The sequence below is a fragment of the Podarcis tiliguerta genome (genome assembly GCF_965153285.1).
Source record: "Podarcis tiliguerta genome assembly, chromosome: 3".
NCBI lineage: Eukaryota > Metazoa > Chordata > Lepidosauria > Squamata > Lacertidae > Podarcis > Podarcis tiliguerta.
In genome coordinates, this window is record NC_139536.1 from 8,176,977 (window position 1) to 8,194,179 (window position 17,203).

The following is a 17,203-nucleotide window of genomic DNA, read 5'->3' on the forward strand; positions in this document are numbered from 1 at the left end:
TTTTCTTGAGTCAATAAAAAGTTGCTCGGTAATGTACACAAATATACTTGTATCCTGTGACCAAAGTTGTTTGGGGTTTTCGTTTGCTCTTACTGCTACTTTTTTATGCTCCTTGTAGTTTGTTGCTTCTGGAGGGCTTCAGCAGCTCCTGGAAATCTTTAACTCTGGGATTCTAGAGCCTAAAGAGCAGGAATCATGGACTGTGGTAGGTGGCGTGCCTGATTCTTAATCATAAGATGGGTTACCATTGCATAGGCGTGCTTTTGAAAGCTTGTATGTCAGCCGTTTTCTGCCTGTGGAGTATTTTTTCAGAGTCCTTTTCCGAAGTTCTCGGGGCTTTATGATCTGCAGTGCGTATGGGGCTCTTTGAGCCATGGGAATTTCTACGGTGTTCCTGTAGCGCTGCTGTTAAAATGTCCTGCTGTTAGCTGAACAAATCGCAAAGGAAAGCCAAGCTAATCCAGACTTTTCTTATTTGCAGTGGCTACTAGACTGCCTTGCGTGCTTGCTGAAGTTGATATGCCAGTTTGCGGTAGATCCTTCTGATCTGGATTTGGCTTATCACGATGTCTTTGCCTGGTCTGGAGTAGCAGAGAGCCACAGGAAAAGAACTTGGCCAGGGAAATCACGCAAGACTGCGGGAGACCACACAAAGGGCCTGCATATACCTCGCTTGACAGAGGTGAGAAACGAACAAGGAATTTCAACATAAACTTTTTTGAACTTGGCTTATCCCGATGCATATTGATTCTTTCAGTCTTGGATTCTTCAGCTATGTGGCTTCCATTCCCAAGACTTAAGAAAGACATTGTGTGCATGCAGACGCAGGCATACAGACAGAGTCCCCTTGTTTGTAGACTGCATACCTAGAGAATAAAAGAGAGATTTTTGTTAGTACTTCAATACAGTCTGAAATCCCTCCCCCCAAAACATTTTTCTTCCTTGGCACTATCCAGCAGTCCAAATACTATGGTTTCTCCCACTCTTTATGTGCAAAAGATCCCAGCTTCAATCCCTAGCATCTTCTGTAAACAAACAAACAAACAAAAAAGGGTGAGGCAGCATGTGATGGCAATCCAACTGTGAGCCAGAGTAGAAAAACACTTTCTTAAGACATAGGAAATTTGAATGTACTTGGATGGCTGGCTGAAGTTCAGGGTATCTTGCTTATCACTCCAATACATGGAGTCAGCACACTTATTTCTCTGATTTGATTTAAAGCATAAGAAATATGTTATATTTTAAGATAGCAGTTGCATTAACTGTTTTCTTTTGGCTTCAATTTTTTTAAAGGTATTTCTTGTACTTGTCCAGGGAACCAGTTTGATACAGCGACTTATGTGTGTTGCCTATACGTATGACAACCTGGCGCCTAGGTACAATAACCTTTTTTTAATATCTTTGGTAAGATTTATAGTATACATATTTGCATTAAAGCATCATACTGATTTCCCAGTTTCAGAAAGGATTACAAAGTTACAGATAGACGAAGCTGTTTAGGTTTTCTTTAAAGTGTCTTTTTAGTTCAGTATTTTGCAAACTTGAACCGCAAACCAGCCCTCAAGAGCTGAAGGAAAAGTGAGCAACTGCACGTGCCCCCTTGTTTGTTACTTGGTGCCCAAAGGCTGGCCAAAGAAGACCCGATTCTGGCCCAGAGGCCTCAAGAGATTGAAAGAAGGTTGTTAGGTTAGCCCAGAGCTGCCCCATTAGCCACTATTCTGCATTGGTGTTGGGCATCATTCTGATTGCTGAAGACACTTGGTTTGGCTATTCCATTTGCCCTGACCCCTGTTGGTGTGAGTCCTGGCAGTTCCCACAGCCCTCGTTGCTGGCACAGGATGCAGCAGGTCCGCTATTTTCCAGACATGCTAAATATATTTCTCCAAGGAGACGTAAGCTGACCTCAAGGGAGTTACAGCCCACACCAAGTTAGGAATCTGCCTGTCATGAGTATCTCTGAGTGTCTCAGGGGGCCTAAATCAGGTTTATTCCCAGCAGCCGTTCCTAACTTGGTGCAAGGTACCGCACAGTGTGACCTCTCTGCTTTGCCCTCAGTAAATCCCCCCTTTCCCCTCATTCAATGTTAGAAATACTACGGCATTTAAGTTAGTTCCTGCATTTGCATAGTTATGAAAAAATCCACATTTTAGTTTGTTCTCTGCTAGTCTCACTGCACAAAGCATCCTGGGGGAAAATTAGGAGCAGAGCACAAAACCCTCCATACTAAATTGTATTTTAATATTTTAATAATCCACTGAGAATAAATGAGTAATATTTTGAGGAGTGAAAAGAAATACCACTTTTCATTGCTTGATTTTTGCAGAAGGGTTTGGCTTTTTTTTAATAGAGTTTTGTACCAAGATCTTATTGACTTGATTTTCTTCCTATACAGGGTATTGAAAGCTCAAGCTGATCATAGGTCAAGACATGAAGGTTAGTGAATAAATGAAGACAGGAAGGTTACTAAACCCTTAACAGCTTCGCTCTTGAAAATCTTTTTTCCTGATTCATAGCTAATTGTATATGTCATGTCATCATGAGTAATGGATTTCAGACAAGATTTCCCCATGCAGTAGAGCTGACCAACAAACCTTTGCTATGGAGAGCAATTTATTAGACTTGAGCAGTGAAGCTGCTGTGTTGAAGTATTTATTTTTGCTGTTCAGAGCACTTTCCAGTTTATTGTATTTAAACATTTTTTCCTCTGCTCTTTAACCCAAAAAGAAGCCCAGAACAGCTTATAAAATCAGGAGGTAATACAGTACCTGCCCTCAGGCTTGTAATCTAAAAGCCATGTCACTTCTCAAGGCAAACTTAGTTCTGGTTTCTAACCTCCTATATGGAAAAGAGTGGAGGGGGGAATTACGGTAATTTGAAAACAAATCTCACAGAATAGAGCATTATGCACCATTAGGAAACTTAAAAGATGGAGATTATCCAGGAATGGACTGCTCCTCCCACTTGCTTTAGTGTCAGGGTTGTTCATGTGACTTCATGCTTGCTCCTCTTCGGTGTCTGGAGTGTTCTGCAGTTCCAGACCTGCCTGCTTTGAAGCAACAGCAAAATTGAGGTGTGTGGGTGTGTTACTGTTGCACAGACAAGCAGCTGACCACAACATTTTTCTTTCCCTCGCTTTGGATAGTGAGCAAGGAATGGTAGGGTGTCAGAGCCATCTTTGTTCACCTGATAGTTTATCTGACCTGACAAGGGCTTCTGCTGTATGTTTTCTCTGTGCTCTGTGGAGGAGAGAACAATAATTGGCTCCAAAGAGGCTTGGAAAGAACTTTTAGGTTAGTTCCATCAAGAAGGCGCGAATACCTCATTTTTATGAAGGCCAGCCTTGCAGCTCAGATGTGAACATAAGTGTCATGCTGAGTTTCAATTTACTGTGATGAATAAGAGTGTGTATCTAGCCAAGGGAGCTGTTTTTTGTATTCCTGCAGATTGGCAAAAGCCGTGGCAACACACTTCAGAGTTTTTGTTTTTGCTTGAAACTGCAAGCTTTCTTGTAGCAGCTCAGTTCTTCCGGTAGATTTTTGTGTTTTGTTCACTGTCCAGACCTTGAGATTGGTAGATGGAGACTTTTGTGAAGTAATGATGTTAGTGCTTCCATAATTCAGTAACTTTACCATGATGAGGGCTTTTCACAATCAGGTTCTTCCCACAAGCACTAAAATGTCAAGTGGGATTCAACACTTTGGGAGCTGGCTTTCTTGGAAGAAAGGGGAAAATACACACCAAGCTTTGGTCCATGTGCTTGCAGTTAGCAAGTGTCATATGTCTTATCAGGCCTTCTATTAGCTTAATGCCTCTTTCTTCTTGGTTTTGTGCCTTGCCCTTTTCCCATGCTTGACCATCTAAGCAAAATCTTCATTCTCAGGATAGTGCAATGAGAACACCCAAGGACGGATTGTCTCCTCCTTCTACCCAGGGCAGGCGGAGACACATGACAAATATTGTAGACAGAAGCTCTGTTTCAGAGGACTCCCACCTTTCTTATTTTTCCCTTTGGCAGGCTAGTGTTTTGGAAAATAAATAATAGGAATATATGGGCATGCACACCTCATTAAAAGCCAAATGGTATCTTGCTGACCCATGAAAGCTTATGCAATGCATGTTAATCTGGATTTAGTAAATCGGAAATAAGATTCTGTGATTGTTCTTATATGTTGTGACTAGATCTTAGCCTTTAAATAAATGAAATGGCATGGTATGTGTGTGGTGTATGACAATTGTATGTGGTTCTTTCTTTTTAGTTACTCACTATTCAATGTGGCTCCTAGTGAGCTGGGCTCACTGCTGCTCTTTGGTGAAATCCAGCCTAGCAGACAGCGATAATTTACAAGACTGGCTAAAGAAACTCACCCTTCTCATTCCTGAGGTAAGCCTAAGGGGTGGGGAAGCATAATTCTAGTTACATTAACAAATCCTTGAGCCAAATTCAGTTGAAAGGTCTTAACTTCATATATCTCATTTGCTTTCTTAATTAACAACATATTCTTAGGCATATCCACTCAAAGGGTTGTAGCCAAGTAAGTCATACTCAGAGTTAACCCACTGACTGGACTAACTTAAGTCCATTGATTTCATTGGGCCTGCTTTGCTTATGACTTTGTTGGGTACAACCCAGAAGTGAAATCTGCTGAGTTTAATAAAACTTGTTCTGAGATTAGTATGTACAGGATTGTTGAATGCCCTCATTGTGCATCTAGGGTATAAAGTAGTCGTTCTCTTCAGCTTTCAAAACCAAGGTTGCAAATTGATTTTCAGTATAAATTGCTCCATTTGCATGATTCTTTAGCTCTCAGCACTTGGTTGGAAGCCTTTGGTTTTCCCCTCATCTATAAAACTAGCACAAGTGATGAGTTTCAGAATGCCAGCAACTAACAGACATGTTGAAAGTAGTTTTCATAAGTACACTAGAGGGAAAGAGGATTTTTTAAAAAAAGTTTTCATTTAAATTGGTTCCATCTTACGGCAATCTCTTTTCATTTCAGACTGCAGTTCGTCACGAGTCCTGCAATGGCCTGTATAAATTATCGTTGTCAGGTTTGGATGGGGGAGACTCAATAAACAGATCTTTCCTGCTACTGGCTGCTTCAACGTTGCTCAAGTTTCTTCCTGATGCTCAGGCATTAAAGCCTATCAAGGTAAAACAACAAAAACAAACAAGAAGCTTAGCAGCTTCATTTGTATGGCATTTGTATTGTGTAGCAAATAAAAAACACATTTCTCCCAATTAAATTGAAGCACAGTTCTCAGATTTTTGAGTCCAGCCTCTCTAAGAAGGGTAGCAACAGTTGCTTGAGCAAGAGCAAGCTTTTTTCTGCCTACTTCCCCCAAGTCCTGATGGTTTGTGCATTTTGATTAGATCAGCCGTTAAAAAGACTGTATGTCTTGCTGGTTTTCCAGTTTGTAACATTGACTTGTGGACCTACACATAGCTCTGTAAGATCAATTCTGTTCTACCTGCCTTCCCATATGCTGTTACTGTCTATCCTGCCAGTGGATGTCACTGCCAGGTTTATGATGTCATGTGTTGATGCAGTCAGTTTCCCCTTGACATCCCCTCCTCCCCTTTCACCCCTCTGCTTATATGCTGCTATGTATCTGATGCTGTAAACTTTTTATGGTTACTTGTCCTGGAATAGGTGGGTCATAATTATAAAACTAAGGTTGTTTTGCTGGCATGGCTTACATAAGCACTGATTCTCTATTTGTATTAGCAATGGTAAAACAGTTTCTCAGTTGTTTACCTTTTGGCATTCCAGACCAATAGATCAAGTAATAGTCACCATCTAGTTTTGACCTTTCATCATATTCAATGTGGTTTTTTGGATCAAAATAGATAAAACAAAACACAAACTTTTATTTCCTCAGATTGAAGATTATGAAGAAGAACCTATCTTACAGTCTGGCTGTAAGGAATATTTCTGGTTGCTGTGCAAACTAATAGATAATATACATGTAAAAGATGCTAGTCAGGTAGGTACAATTGGTTTTATATTAAAGAATCCCCCGCCACCAATGCTCCCTGCAACCTTGCTCCTTCGAAACCGAGGCAGGTTTGACTATACTCAGAGCATGGGTTAAGAAGCCTCAAGAACTGAAAAATTCAATCCTCGTAGCTGTTCTGTTGACCCATTCCTTTGCACGTTCAGACAAAAATGGCTTTCTTCAGGAGTCTGAATGGGACCTGTCTATATACACAACACACACAAGGCCAGTGAGTTTGGGCTTTTTAGTTCAGGCAAACAAAACTTGCTACTTTTCTTCTCATACATGCAAGCTTAAGACAGATAAGGCTCTCTCCACTGTTGGTTTGCAACCAAGCAGGATTCAACTGTGTTTGTCAGAGTTGATCATTGCTTGAGCACAGCCAATTGGATATAAATCTTAAGATTGTAAGTATCGGAGGGGGGAAAAGGCTTACCTAAGACTTACTTAAGAAAATACTTGGCAAACGTCAGCATGACTAGTTTCTCCAGTCCAAAAGAGCTTTCGGCTTGCTTTTCTTACACAACAGCTCCCTGTGCCAGACAGCAGACCTCTGTTGCATGAAAGGAATTTCAAAAGCTTGTGATACTGTTTCGGAGGCCTGCTGGTCAAAGGAAGAATTTCTGAATTTCCACTAGGCTTGCCCAGGAATCTGGGCGCACCTGATTTATTTATTTCATAAAATTTATATACTGCTTAATTGTAGGGAGGAAAAAACCCTCAAAGCAGTTTACCTAAAAAAGGAAAAAATGGAATACTACCCTATAGCTTTATTTTCAAAGCAAAAAATCCTTTTCTTTGTACAACAGTGAGACTAAAATTGCACATAGTACCTTTTTATTGCATAACCCGACCAGTGTATTCCACCAATTTATTTATATTTACAACTACATTTTTCTCTCTCTCTAGACCACATTGCTTGATTTAGATGCCTTAGCAAGACATTTGGCAGATTGCATTCGAAGGTAAGCTTTAAATTTTCTAGTTCACTTCAGGCGTATTTTCAATAGGAAAGTGTTCGTTTTAGCTGACAGGCACTCGATTTGCATTTTACAGCAGAGAAATCCTTGACCATCAAGATGGCAACATAGAAGATGATGGTCTTACAGGTCTGCTCCGCCTGGCAACAAGCGTAGTCAAACACAAACCGCCTTTTAAATTCTCCCGAGAAGGGCAGGTAAGAACTCGACCTGCTCTCCCACCAGTTTGCTCAGAACCTTGGGCGCAAACCTGAGAAGTTATACTTGTTAAATGGAAATTTTCACCGTAAACCCCATTGATTTCATGAAACTTCTGAATGCCAGACTTTCTCCGTAGAGCACCACACAAAATTGCCATTAATACAACCTTCGCCGTTATACTTCTCTCACTTTGCAGGAGTTTCTGAGAGACATCTTCAATCTTCTGTTCTTGCTGCCAAGCCTAAAAGACCGTCAACAGCCAAAGTGCAAGTCTCATTCTTCAAGGGCTGCTGCTTACGACCTGTTGGTAGAAATGGTAAAAGGTTCCGTAGAGAACTACAGGCTGCTCCACAACTGGGTTATGGCACAGCACATGCAATGTAAGGATGTTTTGTTAGTTTCTCAGCATTTGAGAATGAGCAGGGTGTTTTCAGCGTCTTTCCTTGCCTTTGAATTTTTGGATGCTTATTGATAAAATGCTACAGTGCCCTTTTGGCTCACCCCTTGCGAGAAGCCAGTCCTTCCTTAACAAGCAGAAATCTGTTTCCTTTTGCTCTTTAAGGAGAGGTCGTCGCTGCTGACATTTTCTGGCCAAACTGAGAAAATGCTGAAGTTTCTTGGTTGTTCTCCTGTTCCGTGTTCAGTATTAATTAGCAAAAGTAGAACAGTGCCAGCATCCATTTGGCTTTCATTTCAGTGCCTTCTTTTGGCTCAGTAAATGGATCTGAACATAAGAAGAGCCTGCGAGATGGGGCCAGTGGCTCATCTAGTCCAGCATCCTGTTCTTGCAGTGCAGAAATGTGGTTCCTTGGGCCGCTTTCAAAATACAGTGGTGCCCCGCAAGACGAATGCCTCGCAAGACGGAAAACCCGCAAGACGAAAGGGTTTTCCGTTTTCAGGGGTGCTTCGGAAGACGAATTTCCCTATGGGCTTGCTTCGCAAGACGAAAATTAACGAAATTTTTTGAGGTTTTTTTCCGCTCCCCAACCCCTTTTTCTGAAGCGCTAAGCTGCTAAAAGCATTTTAGCAGCTAAACCGCTAATCCCTTAAGCCTTTAATAGGCGTTAATAGCCCTTAAACTGCCAATAGCGCTAATCCGCTAATGGGCTTGCTTTGCAAGACGAAAAAACCGCATGACTAAAAGACTCGCGGAACGGATTCTTTTCGTCTTGCGAGGCACCACTGTAAAGTGGTACCTCAGTTTTTTAACGTAATCTGTTCCGGAAGCTCCTGCCAACTTAGCAGTTTGAAAGCACGTCAAAGTGCAAGTAGATAAATAGGTACCGCTCTGGCGGGAAAGTAAACGGCGTTTCCGTGCGCTGCTCTGGTTCGCCAGAAGCGGCTTAGTCATGCTGGCCACATAACCTGGAAGCTGTATACCGGCTCCCTAGGCCAATAAAGCGACATGAGCGCTGCAAACACAAGAGTCGGCCATGACTGGACCTAATGGTGAGGGGTCCCTTTACCTTTTACTGTTTTGGAAGACCGTTTGACTCCCAAAACATTTGGAAACTGAAGCAGTTACTTACAGAAGCAGTTACTTATGGAAAACTCAATACGGAAGCCACATGGCACATTCGACTTCTGAAAAGCATTCAAAAACTGAAGCAGTTACTTCTGGGTTTTCGGTGTTTGAAAACCGAAACGTTTGACTTCCAAGACGATTGAAAATCAATGTACCACTGTATAACCCCAAACATAGTGTGGTTAGGAGAAGAGACAATCAGTGGCCATTCTGACTTGTCACAAATAATCAGGCAGACAGTTATTTGAAACCCAGTATTAAGAAATAAAATTGCCATTTCTTCCAGCTTCCCATGCACCTTACAAGTGGGATTATTGGCCACATGATGATGTCAGAGCTGAGTGCAGGTTTGTGGGTCTAACCAACCTTGGAGCAACGTGTTACTTGGCATCAACTATTCAGCAGCTGTATATGATACCAGAAGCCAGGCAAGCCATCTTCACTGCAAAGGTATGACCTTCCTGGTTCAATAGGAAGCAAGTTTTCCATTTTAGATGGGGTGGTGTAGTCATTCGGCAAAGAGTTAATTTAACTACAGTGAATAATGTTCTGAAGCAATATTGTTCAGTGGTGAAATACATGCAGAATGTTTTCCCAGTTAAAAGAATTTCGGGTATCAGTGTTAGTGAAGGCTCCCAAGAGCCAGTGTGGTGTAGTGGTTAAGAGCGGTAGACTCGTAATCTGGGGAACTGGGTTCGCGTCTCCGCTCCTCCACATGCAGCTGCTGGGTGACCTTGGGCTAGTCACACTTCTCTGAAGTGTCTCAGCCCCACTCACCTCAGAGAGTGTTTGTTGTGGGGGAAGAAGGGAAAGGAGAATGTTAGCCGCTTTGAGACTCCTTCAGGTAGTGATAAAGCGGGATATCAAATCCAAACTCCTCTTCTTCTTTCTGCCTGCCTGCCTGAGACCCTGAAGAGCAGCTGCCAATCAGAATAGACTGCAGTGGCATAGATTGGCTCATATGCTCGATGTAACATTTATCCCTTTCAAAGTCTACTCATCAGAATCTAGCACTGTAGGGTTGGTGCTGACCTCAGTGTAACCAAGTCAGAGGCCAAAATTGAAGGGGGGAGTTGGTTTTCTGAAATTGGTCAACTCAGTGGCATAGCTAGCCGCTCAGGTGCCTGGTGTGGGGGGGTGTCCTGCAGCCGGGGCGTGGTGACCCACTCATAGGGGCAGGGCGAGCCTATCCGATGCTTGGAGTCTCTCATCGCCTTCATCTCAGCTGTAGGGCGGCTGAGCGAGAAGCAGTAGGCTGACGCAAGTCCCACACTGCCGTTTCAGGCAGCGCGGAACCTGCAGGTGCCTAAGCCACCATATCACTCCTAAAACGTTTTGTGAGCCCATTTAAAAAACAACAAACAACAACACACAACTCATTTGGTCACCCCCCACAGTGATGACACCCAGGGTGGACCACACACACACACCCCACACACCCCTTCCTCTGCCACTGGGTCAACTGCAGAAGGAAAGTATATTATCTTGTAGAAGAAGATAGAGATAATTCCCATCAATATGCATACACTGATGCAATAAGTCAGTAGATAAACTTCCCCTCCCCCGCAGCCTAAAATAAGTAATTCATTTCCTAATTCAGTTTATTTCATAAATGCAACTATATAAATGAAGTCTAGCCTTTCCAGAATAGTTTTAATTCAGCTACATTGTGAAATGTACAGTTTTCTCCAACTTTAAATTTAAGAAAAGGTTGGTTTTCATAACCTACAAACTTCACAAAATAACATTTCTTTTCTCACTCTTACGTCTTTTTAAAAAAGTATTCTGAGGATATGAAGCACAAGACCACCCTCTTAGAACTTCAGAAAATGTTTACACATCTAATGGTAAGTTTGGGAAAGCGCTTATGAAAATAAATGCTTACTTTTGTATTTGATGACCTTAATAGCGGTCTGCTAGTCTATGACTGCATGCTGCGGTAGTGGAGCATAATAGGTTTTTCTGTTTTAACTTCAGAGACATCCATTATGTTGGTGGCATCCATCTGATTTGCTCAAGGCGAAGACATGTGTCTGAAGTTTTAGTTATTATTATTTTTATTTATTAAATCTGTATACTGCCCTTCATCCTAGGATCACAGAGTTCTATTTTTAGTCCTCTTCTGGCACTTCCTCCAGTTTCGCCCTACCTTCACCCAGGCAGAGGCTGTTCCTCTCTTATAGCTCAGGGCTGTGTATGCAGGGCTATATATATTCTTTCCTTAGTGCTGCTGTTTCTGCACTGCAGTTGGGGCTTTCTCAAGCACTAGGAGTTTAAATAACGCCTCACTATTTTTTGCAGCCGAAACAGAAATCTTTATAACGCTTTGCCAGCAGAGAGTGCAAGCGGGTGTCATGAGTTGGAAAATGCCTCTGAGCAAGCTGGTTTCCCTTCCCTCCTTTCTTATCAAGATATGCTGCCAAAAAAATTAAAATAAAATTAAGGAACCCCTTCCTACAAGGATAAATCGAAACGTCCTCACATACATTATTGGAGTGGCTCATCTGAATCCTCCACTATTCACCATAAGGGGGGGGGTTTAATGCCAAATCCAAACATCCCACTTTTTCAAAAGAGCACTTTTCTGAGTTTTCTTAGCAAGCATTCTGAGCCACCTGAAACTTGCCCCATCACTTCTGACCATCTACAGTGGTACCTCCGGTTACGAACTTAATTCGTTCCAGAGGTCCGTTCTTAACCTGAAACCGTTCTTAACATAAGGCACGCTTTCACTAATGGGGCCTTCCGCTCGCACCCCGGAGCAAAGTTCACAACCAGGAGCATCTACTTCTGGGTTAGCAGAGCTCCTTACCTGAAGTGTTTGTAAGGAGGACGGTACGTAACCCAAGGTTCCACTGTATTCCGCCTGCAGACAGGCAAAGTTGAGGACTGGCACACCCTCTCAGGTTCAGAAAGCCCCTATTCAGGAAGCCTCCTCCTCTCACACTTTAAGCATGTAAGATTCTGGCTATGTATTTTATGTTATGGCACAGCCCCAGTTTTGTGTTATGTGACACCCTCATGGCAGGCATTTTGTGACTGGTATTCACCGTGCTTTCTCCAAATTCCAAATGTGCCTTTTGCCTCAAAAAGCTTGGCAGCCCCCGGCTTTAGTATATGAAGAAAATATACTAAATCATGACCCAAATTTACGGCAGTTAGGTCACCATAAATAGCACTGCGCTTCTGGAATGTTATGATAATGTCTCTTCAAATACAGTGGTGACCCGCAAGATGAATGCCTCGCAAGACGGAAAACCCGCTAGACGAAAGGGTTTTCCGTTTTGGAGGTGCTTCGCAAAATGAATTTGCTATGAGGTTGCTTCGCAAGACGAAAATGTCTTGCGAGTTCCTGCGATTTTTTTTCACTCCCCACCCCCTTTTTCTAAGGCACTAAGCTGCTAATAGCCTTTTAGCAGCTAATCCACTAATCCCTTAAGCCTTTAATAGCCGCTAATAGCCGCTAAACCGCTAATAGCGCTAATCCGCTAATGGGGTTGCTTCGCAAGACGAAAAAACCGCTAGACGAAGAGACTCGTAGAACGGATTCTTTTCGTCTTGTGAGGCACCACTGTATTTTGATGTTGGAGTTCCAATCCCATTGCCAAAAAATACCCATTCATGCGCTTGCCCCTAAACGATGGGATTCATTGAGAAGTCAAGATACGGAGAAAATGATGAGTTCTTATTTGACTCAATATGTTGTTGCATCTCACAATTTATTTATAAGGTGTTTGAGTCTGCCCGGTGTTCTGATCATGGGATTTCAGCTGTTGCAGAAAACATTTCTTAGCTCCCAGAAGAACTGTCCTCCACATTATAGTCTGAAATAATATCAAGACAATATCTTGATATTACAAATACAGCATTGTAACCCTAATCCCAGCCTTTCCTCTAACACTGGCTGCTGGAATGGAAGGTGTTGACTCTTACGAAACTCTAAGGGGTTTATTTTGGCAAGTTGAAGGGCCATTGCTCAGTGGCAAAGCATGTGTTTTGCGGGCAGAAGATACCAGATTCAATCCCTAGCATTTCTAGGTAGGCCTGGGAATGTTCCCTATCTGGAACCCTGAAGGGAAGGAATCAGTATAAACAACACTGGGCTAATGGTCTCACTCTGTATAAGGCATCTTCTTAGCTTTCAGAAGGTTTGTTTGAACATGTTCCACATTTTGGCCCTGTAATAGTTCAATAACCTTCTGTGCAATCTCAGAGCTGCAGAAATCATAATTACTCCACTTCTATTGAAGCTCAGAGCTGCATGTGATTATCTTGAATCTATTAGCACAGAAGCATCCAAAGATATCTCTATCTGCAAGAATTATTGTGTGTTCTTACTTTTTAAGATTAAAGACTTAATTGCTTCTTTTGCCTTTTGCTTCTGACTGTCTGTCTGTTTTCAACACAGGAAAGTGAATGCAAAGCATACAATCCAAGGCCGTTCTGCAAAACCTACACCATGGATAAACAGCCACTTAATACCGGTGAACAAAAAGACATGACTGAATTCTTCACAGATCTAATAACAAAAATTGAAGAAATGTCTCCAGAATTGGTAAGCTGTCAGTAATTACTATTATTTTTTTAAACCAGTCTTCGGATTTCATTTTATTTTATTGTCCTGACTGAAGTAAATTATTTTTTTGACTGAAATAAATCCCTTCATTCACAGAAGAATACGGTGAAAAGCTTGTTTGGAGGTGTTATCACAAACAATGTTGTTTCCTTGGTGAGTGGCTATTTAACTTTGCCTGCCAATTTCCCTCCCCACTCCCCAATCCTAAACTGTTGCTTTTCATGTAGGAATAACTTCACTGATTCCTCTTAATTCTTTTTTGAAAAAAACACTGTCCCTTAGGACTGTGAACATGTCAGCCAGACTGCTGAAGAGTTCTACACAGTGAGATGCCAGGTAGCAGACATGAAGAATATTTATGTAAGTGGTACTGAGCCTGCACTGATTGTAGGCCTCTGTTAAGCAAACATATGAAGCAACTGAATGCAGAATCCGTGATCTGTCTAGCCCAGTATTGCCTGGGTTGACTGTCAGCAACTCGACCACTGAGTAATCTCCCCTCCTTATAATAATGTAATTCAGCATTGCACTAAGTCATTCTGGCAGGGCAAGTTCTCTGGCACCTCAGAACAATCTGCCCTCTCCTCCTCTCGTGTGATGTTGTGAGGGATCTCCACCACCTTGTTCCCTGAGCCGATTTTGGGGATCACATGGAGGGAGGGTTGCATAAGTGGAAGGAGGGGACTCATTCGTTGAATCCTGCACATCATTTTAACAATTCATGCTGCCTAAGAACTAGTGGGCGTTCTTCTTTCCACTGATGGAAGGCACCTGCCAATGGAACGCGGAAATGAAGCTGTGTGTGGTGATGCCTCACCCTCTGCTGTGGGCTCCCCTCAATGTTCAGAGGCTTGCAGGGGAAGGAGGAACAACTGAAAATTCCCTCCCTCCGCATTCTGATGACAAATGTTGGCCATTAGCAGAGGAAGCGCCCCTAGATATTACCTAGTGCCATAACTGTTAAAATAGTGTCCAGCTATCTCCAGAAAAGGGAACGTGGGTGGCGCTGTGGGTTAAACCACAGAGCCTAGGATTTGCCGATCAGAAGGTTGGCAGTTCGAATCCCTGCGACGGGGTCCCAGCTCCTGCCAACCTAGCAGTTCAAAAGCACAGCAAAGTGCAAGTAGATAAATAGGTACCGCTCTGGCGAGAAGGTAAACGGCGTTTCCGTGCGCTGCTCTGGTTTGCCAGAAGCGGCTTAGTCATGCTGGCCACATGACCCGGAAGCTGTACGCCGGCTCCCTTGGCCAGTAAAGCGAGATGAGCGCTGCATCCCCAGAGTCGGCCACGACTGGACCTAATGGTCAGGGGTACCTTTACCTTTACATCTCCAGAAAGGTAATATTCTGCATCTAGCTGCTGTAGGTTTTGCAGTTGGTGATGATGTCTTTAAGAATAATGTATTATTATCCTTTCTATACCAGCACCTTTGCTGACAGCTTGAATGTGGATTTGTGTGTGTGTGTGTGTGTGTGTGTGTGTTTTTACGATGCCTTGCATGAGATACAAGTCCAATCTTAGATTGGGGGACACAGTTGCATGTATTAAAAACAAGTATTTTTGTTAGGGCAGGAGTTCACAGTGCTGACTCTACATTGTGCTCTCTTCTAAAGATAACAGTACATTATTTCTCATGCTCAATATTTTTTCATTTCTTAGTTTCATTTCTTTGGTTTGCACAAATGAATACATAAATAAATAAAACTTTTCCCTTCCTGATTTACGTACAGGAATCCCTTGATGAAGTTACCATTAAAGATACCCTGGAAGGGGACAACATGTATACATGCTCTCACTGTGGAAAGAAAGTACGGGCTGAAAAAAGGTATTGTTGAGGGAAAACACTTGGGGATATATATATTTTTATCTTGTTGATGTTTAATTTTGGTAGAAGTTACTAGTCTAAACAGACATAAACCCAGTTCACCCACAACACTAAGCCAATCCATGACTTAGTGCAAATGTGTGGATTTCTGGAGCAAATATTACAGCTGCTACACTCCTCCCCTGGTTCAGCTGCTGTTGCACTACCCAGGGCTGAGCCAAGGTTTGCCTTATTCCCTCCAAACCAAGGCTCTTCTCCCCTAGACAAACTGGGAACAGATCTTGATTTCAGCTCATGGTTTGTCTGGAATGAGACAACTGCGAGCCATGATCTTTATTCTGGGACCTTGCATGGTTTTGCTTAGGGTTCTATGCCAGCTGGGGCCTGCTTACCAAGAGCAGATCTGCTTGTGCTATACATGAGCAAGACTTTCAAAAATAACAGTGGTCCTCAAAGGAAGGCGCACGCCGCAAGGAATTATTTGCTTGTTTTGTCTTTAGGGCTTGTTTTAAGAAATTGCCTCGCATTTTAAGCTTCAATACAATGAGATACACTTTCAACATGGTCACTATGATGAAGGAGAAAGTCAACACACACTTCTCATTCCCCCTGCGTCTGGACATGACACCTTACACTGAAGATTTTCTTATGGGGAAAAATGACAGGAAAGAAGGTATTTGAATTTAGTTCACCTCCGCAGTTTTGTGCCTGGCGAACTGTTTCAGTTTTGATAACTCCTCTTCATCTATTTGGATATTTCTGGCAACATGGTTTCCACTAGAGTTGGGAAGACACTGGTACTTTGGCCCTTCAAGTGATGAGCATTCAGAAAAATTTGTGGGGGTTTTTGAACTTTTTGACATGACTGGTTAATGGTGCATTAGATTGCCTGCCCCTCCGTCTTCCCCAAGGAAGAATATTTGCTTTTAATTACTTTTCTTGCTGGTGCAGCCATGATCCAGAGCGGGAAGGCAAACCACGAAGCCTTTCATGCGTTCATTAAAGGCCTTTCCATCAGCTGTCCCCTTTTCCTTTGTGGAAGAGGAGGGGCTTAAAAGGGAGGTTAGGAATGGGACCCAGTTTAAGGTAGGCCTTTTCAAAGGGGTGCTGTGCCCACCTTCATTTGGGGTCATTGTAATTCATTAAGCAAGGGACGCGGGTGGCGCTGTGGGTTAAACCACAGAGCCTAGGACTTGCCGATCAGAAAGTCGGCGGTTTGAATCCCTGTGACAGGGTGAGCTCCCGTTGCTCAGTCCCTGCTCCTGCCAACCTAGCAGTTCGAAAGCACGCAAGTGCAATTAAATAAACAGGTACTGCTCCGGCAGGAAGGTAAACGGCGTTTCTGTGTGCTGCTCTGATTCGCCAGAAGCGGCTTAGTCATGCTGGTCACATGACCTGGAAGCTGTATGCCGGCTCCCTCGGCCAATAAAGCGAGATGAGCGCCGCAACCCCAGAGTTGGTCACAACTGGATCTTTACCTTTTAATTCATTAAGCAGGAATGCCCATTTATTGGTGCATGTACAAACACATTGGGTTGGTGTATTTCTGCAGGGCTGCCAAATATATTGTAGCTTGTTTGTTGTAGTAGTCTAGTAGTAGTAGTAGTAGTAGTAGTAATAATAATAATAATAATAATAATAATAATAATAAGAAGTAATTTTATTTATACTCCGCCCTCCCCAGCCAAGACCGGGCTCAGGGCGGCTAACAACCAATAATAAAAACAAGTTGATTAAAATACAACTTAAAAAACAAGTTTAAAATACAACATTAAAACATTAAGATGCAGCCTCTTCACAGGAGGAGAAAGGAAATAAGAAAGAGGGGGAGGGAATCAAATTGATTCTAAGCCAAAGGCCAGGCGGAACAACTCTGTCTTACAGGCCCTGCAGAAAGAAATCAGATTCCGCAGGGCCCTGGTCTCATGAGACAGAGTGTTCCATCAGGCAGGAGCCAGTGTTGAAAAGGCCCTGGCTCTGGTTGAGGCTAATCTAACTTCCTTAGGGCCCGGGACCTCTAGGTTGTTGCTATTTATGGACCTCAAGGTCCTCCGTGGGGCATCCCGGGAGAGGCGGTCCCGTAGGTACAAGGGTCCTAG

General features: G+C 42.8%; 1 protein-coding gene across 2 annotated transcripts in view; it reads left to right on the top strand.

Moving 5' to 3' along the window:
- USP34 (ubiquitin specific peptidase 34) overlaps positions 1-17,203 on the top strand; it is a 103,768-nt gene that overhangs the window by 56,819 nt on the left and 29,746 nt on the right. For both annotated transcript variants that reach the window (XM_083432406.1, XM_083432407.1), the window contains 17 exons: positions 119-205; positions 482-682; positions 1,294-1,376; positions 2,393-2,433; positions 4,257-4,381; positions 4,998-5,150; positions 5,881-5,985; positions 6,907-6,962; positions 7,054-7,174; positions 7,375-7,558; positions 8,990-9,153; positions 10,485-10,550; positions 13,112-13,258; positions 13,376-13,432; positions 13,562-13,639; positions 15,010-15,104; positions 15,605-15,777. In XM_083432406.1, the coding sequence (XP_083288532.1) occupies positions 119-205; positions 482-682; positions 1,294-1,376; positions 2,393-2,433; positions 4,257-4,381; positions 4,998-5,150; positions 5,881-5,985; positions 6,907-6,962; positions 7,054-7,174; positions 7,375-7,558; positions 8,990-9,153; positions 10,485-10,550; positions 13,112-13,258; positions 13,376-13,432; positions 13,562-13,639; positions 15,010-15,104; positions 15,605-15,777 (1,936 nt within the window). The remainder of the gene's footprint in view (positions 1-118; positions 206-481; positions 683-1,293; positions 1,377-2,392; positions 2,434-4,256; positions 4,382-4,997; positions 5,151-5,880; positions 5,986-6,906; positions 6,963-7,053; positions 7,175-7,374; positions 7,559-8,989; positions 9,154-10,484; positions 10,551-13,111; positions 13,259-13,375; positions 13,433-13,561; positions 13,640-15,009; positions 15,105-15,604; positions 15,778-17,203) is intronic.